The following is a 25,096-nucleotide window of genomic DNA, read 5'->3' on the forward strand; positions in this document are numbered from 1 at the left end:
TGTGCTTTGTGTTTGGATTTTGTCTGCTGTAAGCACTTTTGGTGAAGTGTAATAAACCTGATGGAGTGAGCTCCACCAGAGGTTTACTTTGAATGCTTTCTTGCCCAAACCTAAATCACGATAAAGCTTTGGCAGGAGTTAGGCATCCAGTTGCTTAAGCCAGGATGCTTCTAAGAATGTGCGGGAGTCTGTGCTTTGACATCTGCGCTGTGAGTCAGACCAATTGATATTGATTTTGGTTCGGCTGTGTTGTCTTTGGGTTTGTTTTGGGTTGGGTTTTTTTCGAGTACGCACAGCTTTTCATTGTGACTGAATGTGCTCTGGCATTTAAGTGCCTGAAGTTCACCTATTTCAAGAGCCAGTCAGAATTTAACCTTTAAGAATGCGAGTCCTATCAAGCATCTTCCTTATCAGGTACTGAAGCACAGAGTTGCAGACCTGGAAGCCCACCTTCAGTTGCTATGAAAATAAAAAGGTGCTATTTCCTGGCTATGTCATGTGTCCAACTTTCAGATTTCCTCAAAGCGTGCTGTTTTTGACAAGGCTGAATGATGTATGACTATGCAAGATTTGTAGACTAGGCTTTTTATTTTTCTCCTTTGGAGCTGAGTTCAATTCAGCAGGTTACTCAGAGCTCACATAACCTTCTCCGCTTTATCTTCAGTAGGTTTCTCTGGTGTCCACTTTTATCCAGATTCCCAAGCTCACTTTAAGCACTTAGGGAAAGCAGTGTCAGGGACTGAATTCAGCTGAAAGCACTTGAAATCTGGGCTCCCACCTTTTGACGGGGATCTGGGATGAGTGGCGTTTGGCATTCCAGCTTTCCTTTAAAAAAAATTCATGTTGTGTGGAGTAATGTTTCATTGTGCTTCAGGGACAGTGGGATAACAGCACTTTCCCAAGCTTATTGTCCTGTCCACTAATACGGAGCTTCAGGGTATGATCGCTGCTTCACTTGATTTCTTCATTTTATGCCAAAATTCATGCCAGCAGGATGCTCACTCCAACTGGTTGATTTAGAGTCAAGTTTGTTCTCCAAATTAGGTGTTTTAACTGATCCATGGGCTCAGCTGTTGAAACCTCAGTGTAATACAGTCTTTAGTCTGTGAATGGATGCTAAGGTACATCACTGAAACTATACCTTTAGAAAAGAGGAAAAGTTGATGCCGTTGTATGAATGAGTGAAGCTTTATCTGGAATAGGATGTGCTTATGTTTTGGTTGCATAGTTGAGAATGAACTCAGACAGAAGAGATGCACTGTTGAGGGGAGCTTTTAGGGTGAGTAAATTGGAAGAATCCAGTTTGTTTAGTATGCAGATAAATTAAAGATCAAGCATCAGGCAAGACTTGTTGAACCTAGATGGTCTTTTCTTGCACCCGCACGGGTGGGCAAAACATGGCTTTGTGTAAGCGTAGGCTGAAAATTGGGAGGAAGCTTCAGTGCAATTAGAGGAATGTGGTACTGGATGTGACCTTTGGTTGCAATGGTGTAAAGTCCAACTGCTTTTTGAATGGATCTTGGTGAGCTTAGGAAAGTTATTTATGTGACGCACTGGTGGAGTTTGCAAAATCTGGGGCACAACTGTCACTGCTGAATTTTGCAGGTGAGGACTGGCATCTGTTTTGTTTTGAAGCAAAAGGCGTAGTTATCTGATACCAGGAGAGACTGCTCGATGTGAAAAGGAGGAGGCAGCCCAAAGTGAAGTGCTTAAACCTTGAGCCAGACATGGCTTCAGCTTTTACCAGTTACCAGCATAAACCTTCTGTCACAGGGCTGCTAGCCCAGACCTGGAAATACAAGCCTGTGAGGGAACTGTACAACCCTATCTTGTGGGCAACGCTGGTGAAACCTAGCTTGTCTATAAAAATACATCTTTTGCATACACCACATTGGGCTTTTTTTTTTTTTTCAGTCTTAATATTTTATTATCATCACAAAAAAAAGCAAAAATATAATATACCTCCAGACTGAGTGTTTTTACAATGCTTTCAACTTGAAATTCAGGCTCTATGTTTGAAAGGTTAATGTAGAAAACTAATTATATTATCCTGGTAACCAAATGTGTGATGAGACATTTGTCTGTGTAATTAACAGTGAAGAACTTTTATAGTTTCATAAAATCGAATGCTACGCACAGTGTGCTTGGAGCATTTGTTTTGAAGAGATGTCCAAAACAGAGATGTTTATGACTGATATAAAGTGGAACTGAAATGTACTGTAATGCAGGTGTCTGTGCATTTTACAGCATTTCGCATTGTTGAAATGGAAGGCAGCAGATTAATAACTTCGCTATGTCATGGTAAAAATAAATAATGTGTTCTTGGAGCAGGGGAGCGATGCATAAGTTACTCACTAATTTCAAGAATTTATTCTGTCCCAGACATAATATCCTTTGCAATTTATTCACAGAGAAAAAGTTGACTTAACAGAAGTCTGTGAAGTTACTTGTTACTTTTAATAGAATTATATTGTTTGTTGCAATAGTAGATTCTGTAATTAAGACTACATAAAAGTTTATTTTATATATCTATGTTCTCCAATCATCTAACTTCATAAAGCATTTCCCGTTGGGGCTGAAGCATGATTTTGACCTGGGCTATTTCCAAGAACTGAGGGAAGTTGTTGCATAGCTGTTATTATTTTTTAAATTATATGACCCTGTTAATATATACATTTGTTGAACAATTGCTTACTTGTGCTTTCCTGAGTGATTTAGCTGTTGCAGTGTGGCATGAAGGCGTGTAATTTACGCTTCTGTATCTGTTTCTGTTGGGTGTTTCGAAACTGTTTCACCAAGCTCTTCAAAAGAGTTATTTTCTGGTGGTGAGCCAGCTTCCAGAGACATAACACCTCAAATCCTGAATGGTCCCAGGGCCTGATCCTGGGTTTGATTCTGCACATTGCTTTGCTTATATTAGTGTTTGTGAGGTGTGTTGACTTTCTGCGTCTCATTGTATGCAGGGGTGTCTATCAACCCAGGTACTTCCATGCTTGGTTCGGGAGTAGGGTGTCTAATTTGAAGGTAATCTAGTTTTCCTGTAGATATAATCTTAGTACTTTGTGATGATGTGAAGATAGGTAAGTGCTTTTAAAAGACATTTTAGAGCACTGCTAAGATGCCTCAACTAAGACAGCTTAAATGTCCCTGTATGTTATCTTAGGGTAGTCAAAGTCCTTGGCTCATAATTCATGTTGCTTGCGTGACCCTCTGACATTGTTCGTGACCACTGCTCTCCCTGCTGACTTGGGACTTAGGTTTTTAATTTGCAAAGTGTGTTGTTGCCTGTGTTACTTGTTCAATATAGGTTCCTATATGCCAGCAAAGACTGGGGATCACTTATTTGAGAAATGCGTGCTTACCCCATCAATTTTGCTACAGAGATGCGTGATTCAAATTATCTACAGGGCAGCCACAACAACTTTCCACGTGGTTTAGGAAACCTTTGATCCGATAAGGAATAATTGCACATGGCTCGCCTATTTTCCCCATGCTGACCTTCGCAATTTTCTATTTCAGGACCATTTGTGGTACAAAATGACAGTGGCAAAAATGTCTTGAGTTTTGAAAGTTACAGTTTGATGTGGGTATAACTTTTGCTGAGAAGGGATGCTTAGCTGCCTTCCAGGACAACTGTCCTTTAAGGAAATATTTGAGTACCATGTAACGCTCGGTGTGGTGTTTTGGTGAACTCAGCCTGGCTGCGCACTGGGGACATGCGCCCTGCACGCACACGTCTCCCCATTCCTTGAGCTGCTCTGAATTAGCCCTTACAAAATCTTCAGACGCGGCAGCCGAGTTTTGTTGGCCCTCTTCCAGGAAGGGCAGCATTCAAGTGGTGTCTAATAAACTGGTGTTTAATATGTTTGATTATACAACCCATTGCAATTATTTATTATTTTTTTATTGAGCTTTCAAGCCATATGCATCGACTTCCACTTTTTCTCACCTCTGAAGCTTCGTTTCCTTACAAACCAGGCTAATGTTGTCAGCTCACATGTGCTTGTCTGGCTGTCACTGCTGTTCCTACCCTCCCAGTAGCTTCTGAACTCATCAACCGATTTCAGCCTAGCTTGACACAAAGATAGGAATCCATGAGATACCAAGTACCTTCAGCAGGCAGCCTGATGGAGGAAAAAGCCCTATTTGTATAGCCAAGAAAGGAAAAGTTTCTGTAGGAGTTTCATCTGCCAAAACACAACACTACATAAAATTAGACACTAATTCATAGAAAATCTGACTATATTAAAAAGGTCAACTACTCATGAATATTTCCCAAAACATACGAGGAACTTAAATGTTAAAACTAAAGAAATTAATTACAAAATATTAGGCCAAAAGACCATTATGGTTATTTGTTTATATAAGTCAAAGGAAGAAAACATCAAAACCAGATGATTGTTCAACCTTAACTCTATTGACTTATATACACTTTAAAACACATACATTAATTACAGGTATGGTTACCACTTTTCTAATACTGGAATAAAATTAATATTTTAACATATGGGTATTGTTGCATATCATTTTATCATTCTTTGTAGCACCATGATGATATTTGACAAAGTATTTGGAAAAGTATAATAACTTGTTTATAGGCAGTGTACTATATTTATGTTAAGTTTAATAAGCATAATAGTGAAAAGATGGTCATGCACCTGGGGTAAAGAATGGAATTCATGAATTATTGATAATATTTTGTTAACTGTTCTGGTTTACATTTGTGCATTTGTAATTTTTAACATTTTTACAACTTTCAAAGTAAGAAGTTTTTATACTGTGCACACTTTTAGTAAGGAAAGAGATTGAAACGAATTTGGGGAAAGTTACTTTTTATGGATGTTTGATGTAGTATTTATGAAAAGGCTTTGTTTTTGCTTCTTTTGTTTTATAAGATTACAGTCAGGGCATGTGGAAAAAATAGGTTGTGTATAAAAGGCCATCATAAAAACACTAGTAGCAATTAAAAAAATTGTTAATATGTTTTTGTTATGACTCATAATCTTTACATAGAAGTCCCTAAACAGGGCTGTAATTTGCCATGCTTATCTATTTTAAGTAGTATTTTGTAACCATTTTAGTGTTTTGCAAGTAAGTTCCTTGGTTTCAGATAAAACCAAAGGGATTACATGGGCAATCCAAATGGCAAAACCTGTAGCCTGCCGGTCAGAGGCATCCATGTCTCCTCGGGAGAGGTGGGGACCCCTGGTACGTGTACAGGGAGAGGCTGAAATGTGCACCGCGCCTCAACATCTCTCTCAGAAGGCTTTTCACAGATAGGTAATGCGGGTTTTTATGTAATAAACTATTTTTTTTTTTTTTTTTGGTGCTTGATTATCCCATTCAGCACTTAAGAGGGAAGGCTGGCTCTTCTGTAGGACATAGTAGCTTGAGCTGTTTGGTTTTCTCTCTGTGCCCCATCTTCTTTTTTTTTTTTTTTCATTTTTAAATTACATGGTTATTATCTGTGAAAATCATCAGTGGTGGAATAGCTGATAGCAAAATGCTATCATTGGGCTCTAGAGCTAATAGCCAAATGAGATAAGCAGGGAGCAAGAAGTTAAATCTGTTACTGTTCCTGCGCCTGCCTGCAGCTTCAGATGGTGTAACATCAGCTACTCTCCACTCATGTAGGGAAGGATGCCGCTGTGGCTGGCCAGTTACAAATTAAAAGCTGTAAAAAGTCATAACTGGGAGAGGGGGGATGTCAACTTGCACTGAAGACTTAAGTCAGGCCTATAGCCTGTATGTTTTCAGTGATCTTCCTTACAAAACAGAAGACACACTTTGAAAAAAGAAAAGAAAGGGGGAGGGGCAAAACCCAGCTAAATAAACAACAAAAAAAACCCCAAACAAAACCAATAAAGCCAAACAAAAAAAAAAACAAACCCAACAAACAAGTTCACAAAGCGGGAGTCTCCCCGTTCTAAGTTAAGGGAGCAGCCTAAACAGAAAGATATGCTTACATAGGATGCAAGTTCAAGGTTTGTTGTAACGTAAATGTAGGGTTTTTTTCTATTTGGAAGTAAGTGTGCTCATGTCAGTGTACAGAAAGGCTTCTATATGAATGAACAAGGGACCAGAATCAAGGCTGAATAAGCTCAATTAACATTAATATTTTATGTAATTGGGTAAGGGAAATTTAATCTTTCCAGCAACCTGTCACCCGACCGGCCACGTAGCACACAGTCACTATATCCAACAGGGGGAGGTAGCTGGGAAGCTTTTTTTGATACTCAGATACATGTTGCTATTGAATACAAATCCAAATTGCCAACATAAAACTCTAAGAGCCTGATATACTGCTAAATGGTACAATGATAAGGGATTGCTTCACACTTTGGTGTTCTGGGAGTGTTTGGAGCTTGGATATGGTCAGATACAGCCACGTACAGGAGAAACGCAGTCTTCAGTGTATGGGTCTGGGTATCTTGATGATTGGAGCCCGGTAGTACTCTGTGGCCTCTCGAGGTTGGGAACTGCAAACAGTCAACCCCTGGTTGGATTGGGGCCAAAAAACGTCATTTTAAAGGAATTGGTGCTGTGATTTGTTAATTAAATCACACCCACACACGTAAGTCCGCAGGCAAACCAACAAAATAAATACAATCCAGAACTTCCTTGCTAAGGGCTTTTCTCGTTGCTTTAGCTGGAGTGGAAATGGTGGTAGAGTATGTCTGTACAGGGTTGACAAATATTTTTCTAAGTTTGGACTAGGAGCTTTCTTGCAAACCGCCCACTCTCCTTGCTGGATCAGGGTGGGCTGGAGCCAGCTGGCGCCAGCCCAGGGAACCGGTGCACCGGGTCAAGCGGGAGATGCTCTGATTCAGCAGAGGCTGGAGCTCATCGACGTACAGCTCGTCTCCCCTTCTGCTTATTCGCCTCCAAGAGCAAAAACTCCCTCTTGGGGTACTGGGCACACTGGGCTTAGAGCGTGTTCCAGCCACGTTGAGCTTAGCCTGTGTTGGGGAGGGAGTTGCTGCTCTCATAGCTGCACGCTTAGGTCGCTGGCTAAACTAGACACCTAAGTTTAGGCAACTAAATAGTGCTGTTGAGCTGATAAAACTGCTCACATGCCTGGCATCGGCACGCTTTCGATTACCTCGTTGAACCAGAGACGATGCATGTCGCATCTTGGTTTTTGCAGCATAATTTTTTTTTTTTCTTCTGAAGTTTCCTTTGCACTCTTGCTTTGCCTAAAATAGGTTTATTTTGGGAAGCACAAATGTAAATGGAGTAGAGGATACCAAGTATTACTGTATTAGGTATACTATAGAGGAAGGTTGATTCATCAATTTCTTGATCTTCTTTACTCCATTTGCTTAGGATATTTGATTTTTCTATTACCGGTAAAAAAATAGAAGCTTCTTATTTCAGAAGGGGCTATGAGCACTTCTTTATTACTAGTGAAATGTAGTGTATGCTTTAATGAGCAAAATAGCTACTATCTGTCCAAAACGCATATATTCATTGTGCAATCAGTAGTTTCATACGTAAAATTAATCCTTAAATGGTGCCAGGAGTATTAAAGTGTGTAATTGTTATTATTTAAATGCCTTGAATTTATTTGGAACAGTCACATTTTTCTTGTATATATTTTCATTTTGTTTTCATAATCTACACTTTTAAGACACCCAGCAGTTACGCCATATACGGTTATACACGTCTTAGCTGCTTTTTAATTTATTCCTGTATAATCCAGTATTATTAAATTCTGCGGACTAAGGAACTGATCTTGTTGATTAAAATCAATAGATGCAGTGTTGCTCTGTGTGTGTGGTGTGGTGCTTTTTGTGTTCTTTTTTCTTTGTAGGATCCATCCTTCAGCATACAGCCAACTGATATATAAAGGGTCTGATCCTTTAGGCTTTACTCAGGGAAATATCCACTGATGTCAATGCCTGAATAGGATCAGTCACTTAAAAGCAAAGTTTATTTGAAATTGCTCTAGCTATTGTTATTTCCTTCTGGAGAAAAATAATCTTGCTCATCAAAGCTTTAGAAACAGCATCAAGAAACACCAACTTCAGCAGGTCTTTCAACCATGAGACGTCAGCCATCACTGTTTTAAAGCATAGCCTGGTACCTACCAGTGACCGCTCAACCATCTCGTTTCTTTCTCGTCTTTATTTATTTTTGTACTCCAACTCTTATTGGCATCTAAAATCACTAATCTCTACCCATTACCATTTTTGCTAATTTACAGTGATAACTGTGGCTCTGTTTTCATTAGGAGATGAAAGCCGGGAAATTAAAAAACAAATTACAGGGATGAGAAGATTACTGAATGACAGCACTGGAAGAATCTATCAACGAGTTGGCAAAGAAGGAGAAAAACTGAAGGAGGAGCCCCAAGATTTAGACTTAGCCTGGGCCCAGCGCCTGAATTCCCCTGCAGAGTCCCAGGCGAGCCTTCATCCTTCACAGAGCGGTGCATGGAATGAATTATCACCCCAAGCTAGCCATTTTTCGGGGCAATACGGAACTCGATCCAAAACGTTCCAAAATCAAACGCGAACTGTGGCATCCAATGGTATGATCTGCATTAGATATTGAGAATAGTACTTTTTTTTCTCTCCTTGTAATGTACTAAATTTCTACCTTTGTTGTGATGATTTATTGTACTGCTGCACTGAAATCAGTTATAGTTGAGAGTCTACAAAAATGAGCACATAGTTATCACTTTGAAAAGGTGCGAAAGTGGGCACAGTGCATTCTGCTACCATCTGTCTTAGCTTTTAAAATGGATTCCTGGTGATAGGACAGAATTACTCAGTGCTGTTACAGGCTTAATTTCTATACAGTACTTATTAAAACAGCTTTTGCCATTGTTATTAAATTCATAGCTAATTAAATGTCAACCTCTACCACTCCTCTCTGCAATGAGTAATGTAGCACTGTTGTGACACCACTTGCGGAGCAGGATTCTACTGACTTTCATAAGGGGATGGCATCAGCCTTATAACTGGCCGATGAACTTCAAGTACAAAATCCCATCACAGCCTGAGGCTTTTATTATGATGGGACCGTGGCAGAAAAGGGATGATGGAGTCTACCTATGAACAGCATGTGCTAGAGCATGGTCCATCTTGTGCTGGCAGAGAATTCTGCCCTGAAGTAGAATGGCAGTGTGCCCTAAAAATGCTTTTCTCTTGTTGTTTTAAGTCTCAGAAAATGGAGGTTTTGCTGCCAGATTCCTGAAAGTCTTCCTTAACACTCTGAATGTAATTCAGAAAGTTTTTCTCCTGATACGCAACCCTAAGCTTAGAGGGGATTTTATTTTAAAGGGGTACCTCAGTTGTAAATTGTGGAAAATAAAAAATTGTGAAATTTCATCTGAAAATATTATCGATTTCCAATTTCCAGTTGATTCTGAAGGTATTCATGCTTCTCAATAGGGGCATCTGTTACGTGTCCTTCTCTAAAGGCATACAAGTTCTCATTGCTTGTAACAGATAACACCACCACCACCCCCCCAAACTATTGTTATTCTCAGTACTGTCCTGTACTGTCACTGCACGAAAAAACACACAGCCCTAAGTTTCACCGGACTGACTGTTTCTCTGTAGAGACAAAGATTCACACAGATGTACCAGGTGACCTGGAGAAAGATGTTGCAGTAGGTCATACTAGTTTTATTTATTTTATAATACAAAAAAATATTTGTGGGGTTTTAAAAAGATGCAGATCCAAGGGAGAGGGGAAAATATCTGATAGGACTTAATATCCAAATCTAAAACTATGCTCTCAAAATCCCACCATAACAATTTTCTATAGGTGGAAGGACCCAAAATGCATCACACATCTCCTTCTTTGCCCTGAGAGTCCCTGGGCACCAGCAGGGACAGTTCTCTGCATGCACAGAAGTGTCCAAGCCTGCACAGATTAGGTGCCTAGTTCCTGGATCCAGAAAGTAGGTGGAGCAGCACCTCTATCCCCTCAGGGGCCTGATTCAGCATGTGAGCTAAAACGTGTTGACAGGATTTGGTCCTGTATGCAAAAAAAAAGTCAGCATTTTAATTTTTCATACAAGGAGGAAAGGTTTGGCTGACTTATGATCTCCTACAGGTTAGAATGGTGTGTGAGACAGTAGAAGGGTTGGGTTGAGCAACCTCTGGGCTGGTCAGGAGGAACGTCCAAGCTCCCAGCTCTTGGGGCAGTGCACCAGGAGGCACTTTCCACCCCTCCCTCTGCAGCTGTCTTACTGCAGAAAGGAATGCAGTCTTTTAGGTTATTACATAAAGATGGGTGTGGGCACTCTCCTCTGGCCACCTTTGAAAAGATGACATGTGTAGACCTTTGAGAGCAAGATTTTGAGTCTCTGCCTCCAGTGGGGTGTTGTGATCCTGCCAGACAGTTTTGCTGCTTTGGCTCCAAAGCCTGGTTTTTAGGAAAGGAAGACTTTTTATGTGTTTCTGGGCTGTGAGCAATCTCTGAAACTGCTCCTCACCCGGCACGCAGCTCTTCTGGGCAGCTGTTCTAACATGCTCAATTTGCCCCATCCCTTCCGTTGGGAGCCTGAGTATCTAACTCAGTATTTTAGATGTTATTCGGAGGATGGAAAAAGTCCTTAAAAGCTGGCTGTAGAAATATCAAAGGAGATGCTACTCCTTCGTGCTTACCGTGGTGTTTAAACTCATCTGAGCAAAACTGTTCAGGTAGGACATAAGCTTATTGCCTGAGGCTGTCAGGCCTAGATCCTCACTGAGGAGATGTCCAGGTATCTATAGCAGGCGATCTGAGTCCAGAAACTGCTTCTGTCCATTGGATAGATAGCGTATAGGAAGCCAAGATCTATGTTGTAGGTTGTGTGAATTACTCAAATTTGAATGTAATAGGCATCTAAGTCCATCTAACTAGCATAGTTATCTACTCGCATGGGAAAGGTGGTTCGAGGAGAGGCTGGAATGGATATTTATTAGGTGTAGAAAGCAGTCATGAAAAAGGTATTGGCAAAAATAGAGAAAAGCAAAAGCAAATTCAGCAGTGATGCGGCAGCTGAATTGCTTTTTGGTTATGTTGAGATCGTTTTCAATGGATTGCACTTGCATGCTTTTCAGATGTAAACTTGTGGTAGCAATGTTACACCAGGTGAATTCACTCTCAGCAGATCCAGCTGCAAGAACTGCTGTCCTGGGCTACTTGCTGCTCACACAGGTGAAGCAACTAATGCGTTTGTGTCCTCTCCTCTCAGTCACAGAAGCCGGTATCAAATTTGCCTGCTGGCTAGCTTCCAAAAGAGAGGGAGATGGCTCTTTAAAGACTCCTTCATAAAAATAAAAAGTCTGTTCTCCTTTTAAAATTAAAAATTGATTTATAACAAGTTGAAAAGGGTTGCTTTTGTCCTCTAAAAATGATAAAGATAGTGCTTGGAACAATGACTGAGAACACTCTACAAGATGTTTCTTACAACACAGTAACTGATCAGAAGAGGGAGGATAGAAAGAAAATAAAAAACCCCCATGAATATGTATGAAGTCAGTAGAATCCTGCTTTGATTTGAAATATTGGTGGTCTCTTTTCCCGTTTCCAGTACCTATGGTAGATTTACATGGGTAATTTCTATCAATGCTAATGGGGATTATAATGTAAATCCCCATGCCTCAATGGGAAAATAGACCCTTTGGTTTTCCATCAGGAGTCTGTGTGCCTGTGTGCTTTCATTAGGAACGTGTTATATTGCAATGGGAAAGATGTACAGGTATTTACTGATACAATTTGTCCAAGTTTTCACGTGCAGTTCACCACAATGTAGAGTCTTTGTTAAAAAGCAAACAAAAGCCACCAGCCCTGTCTCCTGCTGTAGTCTTTCAGATATTATTTCCAGAAGCCCACTAGAATATTGGGTTCTGATCAAGAGAAAGGACAGGCTTTATCCCAAGGAGCTTATTAGTCTAAAACTGAGAAAACACTGGAGGAAAGATGTTCTTACTATGTATTTGTCTTCTAGTAATAAAACTCTCCTCATTTCGTGGGACTCCATTTCTGGGGTACCTGCTTGTCTTACTGAAAGGTATGGAGGTATGCTGATGCTATTCAATTATAAGTAGTCTTGAACCTCATCTACTTAAAAGTCTACCTTTAACAAGTAGGTAAAGGGTATTGGTGGAGCCAAGTTGAGGGATTCTGAGTAATCTGCTGCAAAGCCAAAGATAACATTATTTTTTTTCCCTCTGTACCTGTAACAATGGGCTAAACACTTTATGGACCATTGAAAAGATAAAATCCCATCCATGCCCCAAGGAACTTTTAGTCTGAATAGACAGCGTACAAAGGAAGGGTGAGATCAAGCTAGGCAGAGTCCTGCTGAGTCAGTAACCTGTTTTTTTGTTTTAATTTGAGACTCTCAGCCTTTTTTTCAGATCGCTTTTTACTTTTAAGAAGTTGTAGTTACAGCTAAAGAAGCTAGCGGAACTATTGCATTCGTATTTGCTAGATTTGCAGAGATTCTTAAGTTACTCCATTTATTTTAATGCGGCATTAACAGTTTCTGCCCATGAGTGATATTTTAAAATACAAAAATTTGTAATTGCAGTAGTGTGGGCAGTCTAAATATCTGAGGAAAGCAGGAGAGCAACACCAATAAGATGTCAACAATGTTTAAGTGGCACATCCGTTTAGCTTCACAAGTGACTCACTTTTGGGAGAATGACCACCAGTTTACTCAAGCCCGATGAGATGTTGCTTCAGAGGTGAAGGACTGAATGGAAGGAGGCAGAGAACAAGTACCTGGGAAGGGAGTTTTGAGGATGGAGAGACACACTGGAAGAACTAGGAAAGGATGAGGTGATTTAGTGGTGGCCAGATTTTCAGCCATTTCAAATAAGGATTGAAGTCAGGGGATCTGTGTGGGTCTGACATCAGGAGAGTTCTGATGAAAGAATGCAAATGAAACCTAAAAAGGTATTAATAAACTGGTTTGGCTTCAGAGGAAAGCAAAAGTAATAATGAAAAATGGGAGGATTTATGAGCGAAGATTAAATGAGTTGCTTATGTTCACTTTAGCTAGGTAAGGATTAAAGGGCACCTGATAACTGTCAGGCTATGGAAGAAAAAGGGAAATACGCTCTCTGAAGTCCACCACATGTGACACCAAGCAAGGTGATTTTTGTTAGATCCATTTGTACCTGTCTTCATAAAATGATCATCCCTCCTTTTGCATGCTTTGATGAGCAGTAAAATAGCCATCAATTTAAAAGAGGGTAAGCACGTCTTGAAATGAAGGGGGGGCCATCCTATCTGGTCTCAGTTTCAAGCTGATATTGCTAGGTGTTTTGTTGAATTTTGAATTTTTTATTTGCAGCATTACAGCTAGGGATACAGCTGTTTTAAACTAAAGCACAGGGTACAACTGTTTAGGTAAAGCTTGAAATCTCTGAACAGCCTGTACTAATTCAAGACCTTCGGTACAAATTTTCTGGAAAGGCAGGCAGTAATAAAAGTACTGCAAAGGGCTAGAGCTAAATGTTAATTCAGTTAAATGCAAGTAAGAGTTATTAGAAAAGAAGAGTCTGTTAAACTACTATATTAGTTTTCAAAGGGAAACTATGGAAAGCCCATCTCATAGGTCACAGTGCTGGAAAACATGCCGTAGAAAACAATCCCACCCTAGCAAACATAAGAGCATATTTGAAGGCTTTCCCTGCTGGTGGTTCTTTTCCATCCCGTTTTTTTTTTTTTCTCCAGATAGGCTATTTTATTTTTATTCTCAATTCTTCACATGGTGAAGAATCACATGTAACATTCAAGCAGTTTAAAAATTCTTAGACCCTCATTTAATGTGCAGTATAAACCTTTATTACGCAGACTGTCTTCATTCTTTGTAAGACTGTTCCGGGAGATGGACTTTTTTTGTATGTCTGTGTGATAAAGTGAGTATGTTTATAATGAGGTTTGGTGCTATTGTTATTCAAGATGAACTAGCCTGACAATAGAGAGCCCTGCTGTGAAGAGTGCATTGTATTCACGCTCTTAGCAGTCTTCTCCAGCCCATGTAACATTGCATCCCCTACTGTATCTAATTGCACATACTAGTAATTGGATAAAACCTAGTGGCCCCTTCCTCTTAAAAGAGATCACGTTGAAAATTACTTGCTTTCTTGCTTTGGATCTAATTTCCCAATCAGGTGTAGTGATCATGGTTTCAAAAGCCTGCTGGTCATTGTTGTTTGAGTGTTTTTGTGTGCGTTACATTGTCTCTCCCCTGTTTCGTTCCTCTTCCTTCAGGAGAAATCCCAATGGTGAATTCATCAATTGGACCAAACTGCTGTACGTGTAATTGCCAGTCAACCCTGCAGGCTATTCTTCAAGAGCTCAAGACCATGCGAAAATTAATGCAGATTCAAGCAGGTACTATGACTGGTCCCACACATGCATATCTATGACAAGCATCTAGTTGAAAATGTCCCTGCTCATTGCAGGGGGTTTGGACTAGATGATCTTTGGAGGTCCCTTCAAACCCAAGCTATGCTATGATTCTATGATCTTGTTAGGAGAAATGGTCTAGTAAGACAGAAATCTATGTGAAGACTCAGAAAAAACTGCTGTCTTTAACATATCATTCAAAGTCAGTTTTTCACAGGCTTCTTGGAAATGAAGTTTTCACTTCTCAGATCCTTACCTGTAACATCAGATGTTATCTTGTAGTAATCTTTTCAGGCTAAAATAATAAAAAAAAAAATCTAATGTGATTAGATACTCTAGTAATAGTAGCTGGGTCAGTAGGTCAATATGGCATAACCACCCCCAGTTTGTTTTCACGGTGTATTCATTCAGAGGTGCAAAATGCTACTTTACCTGTTACTTGCTACCAGTTCAGTAATCTTAGCGGTAAAAAAAAAAAATAATTGGAAGGCCACTTGAAGTTATTGTATAACACTTCATTCAAAGATCTTTCAAATTACAGTTCTGTGGCCTCAACTGAGCTAGCTGTTGCATGTTGTGGCCTCCACCCTTCTTCAGGCTGGTTTACCAGTTCTTTCTACTGGCTGAACCAGCAATAATCTGTTCATTGGGGAAAACTATCAGGGCTAGTTTTTCTGCTAGGTTAGGAGCTGAAACAGAACAGTGCAGAGCCAGAAGAGCATTAGAGCCAGCAAGATCATGAGACCATGGCAGCTGGAAGTTAGGTAGGTCGTGGTAGGCTGCTGTGAAGCTGCAGCCTCTGTGCTTCATAAAAATTAGTGATAACACTAATGAGGAGTTGGAGACGTTGGAGGTTTTGTCAGTTGAGTTGCCCATCCATCATGAGTGATGGGAAGTGGAGTCATGGAGATTTTTTTTTCTTAGAGTGGCTGGGTAGGACCTCTGTAAGAAAAGGGAGTGTTGAGTAATTAACTGAAATATGGGTGGAGTGAAGGGCTGACGAAACTCCTTGTCTCCACAGCTTATAATGCTTGAGTGAGCAATGGGAAGGATCAGACCGGTTTTGTAATATCAGTTGATACACATAAAAATGCTATTCAAGAAGTCATCGGTTTACAAATAAGCACACACAGGCCCGGTTTTACAGTGAATTCTTTATGCAGTTGCACTGATTTCATTGAAATTACGTGCATGATTAAAAGTGGCTTGTGGGTGAGAGGTACAGAACTGGGGTTTATGCCAGAAAAGCTGGCTCCTCAATAGCAGGAACATTTCTTATTTATTATGTATCACGTATCTACAGTATTAGTACCTTGTTAATTAGCAAATCTCTTGATTCACTGGGAATAGTTCAGGTTTTCTGGTAGGCATGAAATGATGGTTTTGCTCAGAAAAAAAATTGCTGGCATTTTTGTTGCTAAAAGAAGACATCTAAAATGCAAACATATAAGTGAAAGTGTAATAACTCATTTTAGTATTCAAGCACCCTTCTGTCTAAATGATAAACTAAAAATTACAGTCTTGTAAATCCTTGTCAGAAATTAAATACCCCAGAAATCATTTAATAAACAGTATTATAAGATTTGGTTTTTTTCCTCAAGCTTTGTAGATGAGGACCATGTGTAGTTCACTTGTTGCTCGAATGAGTTTGATTTGTATGTGGTGAAACAAAAATGTGTAGTGCTTTTGGCTTTTTTTTGTTTTGACCTTGATTTTACTGATTCATGCAGACAAATAATCACATCTGTGTAGCATTCTGCTGGAGGACTCATTCACATTGATAAAGGTTCAGGATTGGTGCCTTAATTTACACCAATTATTGTGGATACCAGAAAATGCAAAATATTGATAAATCTAAAACATGGTCTCTTAGGTTTGAGTTGTAATACATGAACTGTCAGCTTCTGTATGAGCAAAACAAAGTGATGCAACTTTGGGTTACTTTTTTCCCAGAAGTTAAACTATTGAATAGTGTTTTCACTCATTCTTGACATAATGGTACTTGAAATGTTCTTGCTGAGCTAATTAACTTGGTAACTACATTCATAAAAATAACTATAATTGCATTAGCACTTGTATTATCTTACTTTATCAGGAAGAGATGCTCAAAGACAATGAGATTCTCAGTCATTCAAGAGGATATACAAATTAATCATTGCTTAAGTCCTTTGCATCACCAACCATCCAGTGGTCCCTAGGAAAAAAACCCATGTATTCCTAATTTTCCAAAAATGCTATTTATCAGTATGTCTTGAAAAACCTCATAGTGGAGCTCAGTGTCATTATCCCCATCGTACAGATTGGAAAATTATGCAAAGGTGATAAAATGTAACTGTTTCACATGCACAAACAGCCCTGAAAACCGTACCGCTTATCCAGAAGATAAGTTCAGTATGTCAGTAGTTTAACGGTGCGTCTGTGTTACACATGTGCTTTTTTCTATAAATTTAATTCATTACTTTCTTTCATTCAGTTGGGACTCAAAACAGACAGCAGCCTCCTGTTCCTCTCATTTGTGCGCAGAAGTCAACAATATCAAGAAAGAGAAATAAAAAGAAAAAACTGCCCCTCAAAACTATTGAACCAATTTCCATGAATAAGAAACCCGGCGCTGCAGAGAATGAAAAGAAGCTATCAGCAAACTCGGAACGATCAAGTCTGCAAGCAGTTGAACCCCCCCTAAAACCAGAAACCCCTGTTTCAGGATTTGGAATTATCCTTGAATCTGCTTCATCGGATGTAAGTTAATATTTTAATACCTGGGATCACAGGATTTTAAAGCACTTCCTCATTCAGGAGAATCAGCACTCAAGTCAGCTTGAGTGTGTTCCCTCTCCTTGTTAGAATAAACAAGCAAATCTTGGACCGGGTTGAATGGATACAATAGGGTTAGTTGTGAGGAGTGCTGATTACAAAGTGTTGGGGTTTTTTTTCCAACTGATTGCTGATTACAAAATGTTGGGGTTTTTTTTCCCAACTTCCATGAGCATGTAGTTCTCCCTTGAGTTCAAGGCTGCCTGTTGTTTGAGCTTGCCGTGGAAACTTGTTCTTCCTCCCTCCTGTTGCCAAGACCCACCATGAGATCAGGAGCCATGAAAAGTGCTGTGTGTATAAAGCGTTCACAACCCTGTCATTTGCTGATGAGCGCACGTAGTCCCCACGTATGCCCTTATCCTGCCAAAATGTGTTTACATACTGTGTTTCATGCCTGGCTGGTCCCAGTGGCTTCAGGGGACTCCTCACCTCTTTAAAGTTCATACCTCAGTCTTTGCTGAATCGGGTCGTTTGGTCTTCATCACTGTGGTTGCTGGATGAGAGCCTTGAGGTTGTTGATGATGTCAGTGTATCTAAAGGGGCCAAAATTTGCCACTCTCAAAATATGTACTTGTCGCATGTAAAATTGCAATAAGCATATTTTCTTGTTTCATGCAACATGTACGCATTGATAGAAATGTCATGTATGTGGTGGCTGGCTGGCTTTGTTTAATGACCAAATAGATGTTGTCTGAACCAGTTCACTGATGAGTAAACTGATCATTAATTTCTCTAATATGTTTTTAATTTTGAGCAGGCAGTTTCCAATTTCCTAACTACTATGAGCTAGAAAAACATAATTAAATTCAGTATCAATAAGCGTAAATGAAAACAATGCAGCAGATAATGTTCTACCTTTCTGGAAGTGGGAACTAATAATAAAAAAGAGCAGTCATGATAATTCAGTTATATAGATGCAAGCCACACCACTAATTAGATTACAGTCTCATGCCATAGAGTCAGGGTAGTGATACAAAGTAGCAAGTTCGATGCTTTTTCAGAGGTTTTCCTTTTGTAGTATTATTCTTAATAATGTTTGAGGGAATGGTTTGGGGAGGGACTGGTAATCTATCTCCAATACGCAATTTGTGCTTATAATTTTTCTTTGCTTGTGGCACTCTTTTCAGCTTGAAACAGTTTCAAAACCAGTTTTGTACTTGTGGTGGAATTTAATTTGTCTTTATGAATGTGTTCCATCGCTGGACACAATTCTTCGTAGATGCCAATTTGACCTAAGCAAAAAAAGAAGAGAAAACATGTGGCTCATAAATCAGGTCCTCATCTGCCCTCCCATGCTCTGGCCCCTGCTTGCCACAGTAGTTGTTTCACTAAATTTACAGAGCCAGAACCCTGAGACAAACAAATTGATGTTGTTTTGTCTTTGGAAAGAAAACAGTTGAGTTCTGAAAATAGATATATTTAACAGCAAAAATAAAATGTGACCTTAAATATTTTGAGAAGGCTAAAGAAAGTCACTTCTTTGAGAATGAATGGCAGTATTATCTTTTTCTATTTATTCATAAGCATCTTTAGTGTGCTCATGACCAGTGTGTCTAAGTGCCTGAAAAAACTGAAAGACATTTTACACAACACCATAAATGAATGTTCCCTTGAGAATATCGCATGGGTTGTCTGTAGTGTGTGCTGTGGCGTACGCCAGGACTACCACTGCTGCTATTTTGCCAACGTTTATTGAACTTAAAGAAAAATCTCCATTTAATGTGTATAAAATTGGGGCTACTGAAACCAGTGCAATTAGTTCAGATCTGCTGACGTGTGGACGTGGATGTGGAAGAAGTCTTTGTGAGATCAACTCTTAATCTTGCCCATGAATCAGAGAACCTACTTTTTAAATGCAATGATCTGTTACGCTTAGTTAAACTTTCTTGTGTTTGTTTTACTGTTATAATATTTCATTTATAACCTAATTATTTCTAATCTATGTAGTACAACCTACTAAAATGTCTAGGATTTGTCACTGCCTGTTAATTTTAGCACAGCAAAAGCTTTTGGCATTCAGGTCTTATTTATTTTATTGTACATGAACAGTTTACCCACCAATTCCTTGTGCCATGATCATTATCTACTAACATACTTTCCCTTTTGAGAAATTGCATTGAAAGTGATCATAAAGTTCAATTGGATACTGATTGATTGTCTTTGATTGAAGAATAGTTTGCTACCAAAGGAAAGCAAGAATAAATCAGTTTTCCCTTTGAATTATTTCATTGATACACAAATTGATTCTTATATTAAGAATAAAATAGCCAAAACTAAAATAATATTGACTCCTCCGTGCTGGTGAGGTTTCAATGTATTTTACAGCTGTGTGAGTGAAGATAATTTGTCTGTCCTGGGCGTCTTGTATCATCGAGGTCATCTTAGATTGCCATCGTAAGACCCAAGACCCAAGTAAGAGAATAGGACAGGAGACCTTCATCACCATGACAACTACATTCTGGTTTTGTATTAACATGAAGTAGAATTTTTGCCAAGTTATAAACTTAGCCCACATTTATTTACACTTGAAAATCTTTTCTGTCAATGGGAAGTTTAGAAGTAACATACTAAAAACTCACCTGTATCAGAAGATTGTCAAATGTCAAATAGAATTAACTCTGACTGCTTTGCTGGATCCAGCAGTTTGAAAGTTCTCAAGGTAAAAAACAACTTTTCATCCAGAACAAGCTGAGAAACGTATATGCTTTTAAATATTTTTTTATTATTACTCTCTGCATATTTTAAGATTCTTTGTCCTGGCTTCCCAAAGCTTTGTAATCTTCAGTTTTATCGCACAATATGCATGCATGTCCATGATACTATATGCTTTGAAAACATTCTGCTTGCTGTGACTTTCTTGATACTTATTTTTAAAAATCCATGGGAAAAGAGCTATGCAGCCAAATCCTTCTGAGAATGACAGCCCTTTCTTCTGTCTAGACTGAAGACTTTTGCAGGTGATTTGATGGGAGGTGGCATTTGCTCTTGCTCTGTAAACATCTTTGAAAACGCACCATCACTGGTGGATGTATTTTCATTAGGGGGAAAAAAAGAGCAAGTTATTAGGAGCAAGGCTGTAATGTCAGCTTATTTTCTTACATCATGACCACTGATTTTTTCCCCCTTTTCCAACTCCAGATGTCTTAAAAATTTTAGTTTATTCATGATGTATCTTCATTCTAGATATATTATTACTCCATACAGACATCTTGTGTAAGCACTGTGTGGTAATCACAGACGAAAATATTGTTTGTGTAATTTCTGATATGTACAGACAGGGGCAGCAGAAAGATTCTTAGTAAGGGGACTTCTTTGAAGGCCTTTGTCTGCTTTGGCCCACAGTGTACTTGAGGCAAGGAGGCTCTTGTGAAATACAGTATGATTTTGTTGCCTCTTCTTCCCCTCCATCTCACTTTCTAGCAGTCACGTAAATCCCTGTGATTTACCACTGAGGTTTTCTGTGCAGAAATAAGCTGTCTATCTAATATCATCCTTCTCTAAGGATGTATTTTGGGAATATGTAAAGGAGGGAGACATGGATTATCAGCAAGCACTTGGCTCCAAGGGCGACCGCAAACTCATCACCTACTTCTACTCGTATGGGCCATATCTGCACTGGAAGCCCTCTTGGGAAACCACATGGAATGGGCCGATAGCCCAGCAGTTGTCCTTCTTGGAAATGCCTGGCTGCCCCACAGTACGTCGTTCATATCATTTGTCAGTGAAACAAGTCCATAAAACAGTTAGATAAATGTCCAAAAAGCTTCACATAAGAGTACTGCTCTGGGATGATCCTCTGGTTTGCCATTATTATCCGATATTGAAAGGTATCTCTTTTCTTTTTGTTAGCGGTGCGCCTAGAAATAATGTCAGTAATTGTTAACTATTACAGTGGCTAGACATGAGTATGATTATTTGATTTGCCGTTTAAGGTGCTTATTCACTGATGGGGTTTGATTTCAATGAAGTAGGCTGCTGTGGTAGTGAATAGCTTGGAAAAGATTCATGGTTTGATTAAGTGATTGTAAAATCTCATCAGATGCATGATTGAAGTAAAGTAATGTATTTGAATGTTCTTTTAATTAAAACATTTGTGTTCTTTCGGTAGCCAGAAGTGCAACTTGCAGAAGGTTTTGACGTCTTCATGCCGAAATCTCAGCTGGACTCTATATTATCAAACTATACTCGCTCAGGAAGTCTGCTCTTTAGGAAGCTGGTCTGTGCATTTTTTGATGACAAGACTTTGGCTAACTCTTTACCAAACGGCAAAAGGAAAAGAGGGCTCAATGACAACCGGAAAGGACTAGACCAAAACATTGTGGGTGCAATAAAAGGTATGTTTTTTTGGTTTCTTTCATATGTGTAATTAGAACATATTCCCAGCTAAGGAGAGTGTAAGTGGATTAGAATTTCTGACGTGTGTTAGGTCTATTAAAATATGCAGTCTTATTTTTATTCCCTTTCATTCACTTGTTAAAAATAGCTTCTACAGGGACAGCTTGTGTTAATTTTAAGCCAATGATCTTGGTTTCTGAAGTCAGTCTCTAAGGTTAGAATCTCAGTGTTCATGTAAGATAATTATTTTTTTTTTTCCGGATATCAGAGTTGCAAAGAAATCTTGAAAACATAATGACAGCATAACTGATCCTCTTCAATCAAAATTCCGAGGCTTGCACTGTATCTGACTGTGTCTACTCTGTAAATACTTCAGTAGTTGGTGGCTGGATTGGGGAGAGATGGAGGAAGATATTGCTGGGACTGAGATGAGTTTGATGCTCATAAGAACTGTGGTGGTACTTCTCTTGTGGTAGCAAATTTCTCGATCGGTGTGAGGATCCTGTGCTGGGTGGTTTTTCTTAGTGATCACTGCTTTCTAGCTTCCAGAAGAACATATGTACCTTCAAACTCGGTGATTGCAACATATAAAGAGCTAGTATTAGGCCAGAGATTCTGAACTGGATTCTATTATTTTGAAACCTGATATAGTAGGGAAAATACACAAGTTACCAAAAGACAGGCAGTGTTGCAAAGTAGGGCTTATTTTAGAGGCTGTGACTCGTCCTGAGGTACAGATTGCTAACCCAGGAGACATAAGGCAACGAGAAGAGCTTCTATAAGTACATTGGCAGCAAAAGGAGGCAGGGGAACCTTTTACAACCGTGTCTGTGTCCACTTTTGACTCCTCTTCCCCATGCAAGAAAGACATTGACATACTGGCTTGAGTCCAGTGGAGGGCCACCACGACTTATGGTACGGAAGCAGGTTAAGTGATGAAGTATATATATGAAGTGACATGTGAAGAGAGGCTGAGAGAACTGGAGAGAAGAAGATTCAGGAGACACCCTATTGTTGTCCACAGTTACCTAATGGGATGGCGTAGACAAGATGGAGTCAGACTCTTCTCGGAGGCACAGGAGGCATTGGACACCTGGAAAATTTCAACGTGATAGAAGGAAAAGCTTTTTCAACATAAGGGTGATTGAACAGTGGAATAGGGGCTCAGAGGGGCTGCAGGATCTCCATCCCCGGAGATATTCAAAACTTGACTGGTCCAGAGCATCATGATCTAGTTGGCCATGCTTTGAGCAGCAGGCTGGACATTGAGACCTCCAGAGAACCCTTTCAACCTGTACAATTCTGCGATAAAGTGTATGTTGTGGCTATAGTTATAATGTGTCTTACAGAGTTTCTGGCAGACTTTCTTACAGTTATGCTTATAATTAGTTTTCAGTCACAAACACTTTTTTATACCTTCTTTTTTTGAGCTCAATAATCTGCAAAAATCCAAAGTTGAAATCACTCCATCTGTATCTTGTTCTTCCTTAAAAGCTTTAATAAATAAGTTAAATGGAAGAAAAAAGAAGTTAAAAATTACTTTTTTTAAAAAAAAAAACAACTCTAATTTGAGCAGCACTGTGGTAAAAGAAATGTTTTTCGGTGCTATTAAAATAACAATTACCCACTGCAGAGAGCAATGTTTCTCAGTAGCTAAGCTTATATTACTGGAGCAAATTCTGAGGCTTGCTTTAACCTCTTGCCTTGAGTTTGGAAGAAGAAATGGGGGAGTTGTAGTTCCAACAGACAAATTTCATCTGTGATGGTACAACTAGGTAGCACTGTAATAACAGTGATCTTTATTGGCATTTACAGTATTGCCCAAATGTTAGTGCCAGATCCCTGATAGGGGAGCCCGTTCCTAAAAGCTGGGATGGAATAAGATGCCAAGGACTGGTGTCCAGTGGATCTTTACTCAGCCTGGCTCCTATAGCACCCTTCTTCCCTCCAAAGAGCTGGGCTGTCGGACACTGTGGTTCCATTTATTACAAGAAATAACTGAGCCAGTATGAAATCTCCACAAGAACAACATCATGTTGTTTGCATTATTGTCATTAGGACATTCCTCTACCACGTGCCCAGATATCCTTTAGTGGCATTTTTAGTCCTTTTCCATGACAGAGATACAAAAGTGGAGAAAAGGCTACATTCATGACAAAAACGGGCAGAGAACTTAAAGGAGGGACTGTTTGCTTGAAAATCGCTCTTCCTGTCTGAAAACATTTTAACTGCCTTCCTTACAAGTAATTTAACGCTTCTGCAACAGGATGATTAGCTGGGGGAGAAATTGTCTCTTTTGACTTTGGGTATTCAATGGCACTTGTTGAATCAGTTGCAGTGTTTCTCCTGGGCAATCAGTTTCCCTTGTGAGTCTCATCAGTCTTTCACTCAGAACTGGGGGAAAAAAGATGAAAAAAATTATCAGAAGCAGATTTTTCCTTTATGCCAGGGACTAGAAATCCAGCCAGTGAAGTCCTTCCTTGCAGAAGTCAATGAGCTGTGATCAGATGCATGTGTGAAGCGTCCATCAGGGGTCCATACTGGAATCAATACTATTTAATATCTTCATCAACGCCAGTGGGATCGAGTGCACCCACAACAAGCTTGTGGATGACACCAAGCAGAGAGGTGCAGTTGATTCACTGGAGGGGAGGGATGCCATCCAGAGGGACCTTAACAGGCTTGGGGAGTCGGCCCATGCCAACCTCGTGAGGTTCACAACACAAAGTGCAGGGTCCTGCACCTGGGTCAGGGCAATCCTCAGCATCAGTACAGACTGGGGAACAAATGGGTTGAGAGCAGCCCTGCCAAGAAGGACTTGGGGGTGCTGGTGGGTGAAAAATTGGAGGTGAGCCAGCAATATGTGCTCAGCCCAGAAGTCCAATTGTACCCTGGGCTGCATCCCCAGCAGCGTGGCCAGCAGGGCGAGGGAGGGGAGTCTGCCCCTCTACTCTGCTCTGGTGGACCCCACCTGCAGTACTGCATCCAGCTCTGGAGCCCTCAGCACAGGAGAGACATGGACCTGTTGGAGCAGGTCCAGAGGAGGGCCACGAAGATGATCAGAGGGCTGGAGCACCTCTGCTATGAGAACAGGCTGAGAGAGCTGGGGTTGTTCAGCCTGGAGAAGAGAAGGCTCTAGGGAGACCTTATTGTGGCCTTTCAGTACTTAAACGGGGCTTATAGGAAATATGGGGACAGGCTTTTTACCAGGGCCTGTAGTGACAGGACAGGGGGCAATTGATTTGAACTGAAAGAGGATAGGTTTAGATTGGGACATAAAGAAGACTTTTTTACAGTGAGGGTGGTGGGACACTGGAACAGGTTGCTCAGGGGAGCTGTGGCTGCCCCATCATTGAAAGTGTTCAAGGGCAGGATGGATGGGGCTTTGAGCAACCTAATCTAGTTGAAGATGTCTCTGCCCATGGCAGGGGGGTTGGACTAGATGGTCTTTAATGCTTCCTTCAACTCAACGCGTTCTGTGATTCTGTGGTACTGGAGCTTGGTAGCATCGTACAGCTCAGGTGGACTAGAAAGGGGGAGTCGCACTTCTGCCTCCTTCCCATTCTTTTTTCCCATGTTGGTG

At 40.0% G+C, this 25,096-nt stretch overlaps 1 protein-coding gene across 1 annotated transcript in view; it reads left to right on the plus strand.

Moving 5' to 3' along the window:
• BEND7 (BEN domain containing 7) overlaps positions 1-25,096 on the plus strand; it is a 49,362-nt gene that overhangs the window by 9,556 nt on the left and 14,710 nt on the right. The window contains exons 4-7 of the mRNA XM_009883006.1: positions 8,234-8,533; positions 14,227-14,349; positions 16,838-17,103; positions 21,287-21,512. Of these exons, the coding sequence (XP_009881308.1) occupies positions 8,234-8,533; positions 14,227-14,349; positions 16,838-17,103; positions 21,287-21,512 (915 nt within the window). The remainder of the gene's footprint in view (positions 1-8,233; positions 8,534-14,226; positions 14,350-16,837; positions 17,104-21,286; positions 21,513-25,096) is intronic.

Source organism: Charadrius vociferus, unplaced genomic scaffold, assembly GCF_000708025.1.
Source record: "Charadrius vociferus isolate BGI_N301 unplaced genomic scaffold, ASM70802v2 scaffold32, whole genome shotgun sequence".
Classification (NCBI taxonomy): Eukaryota; Metazoa; Chordata; class Aves; order Charadriiformes; family Charadriidae; genus Charadrius; species Charadrius vociferus.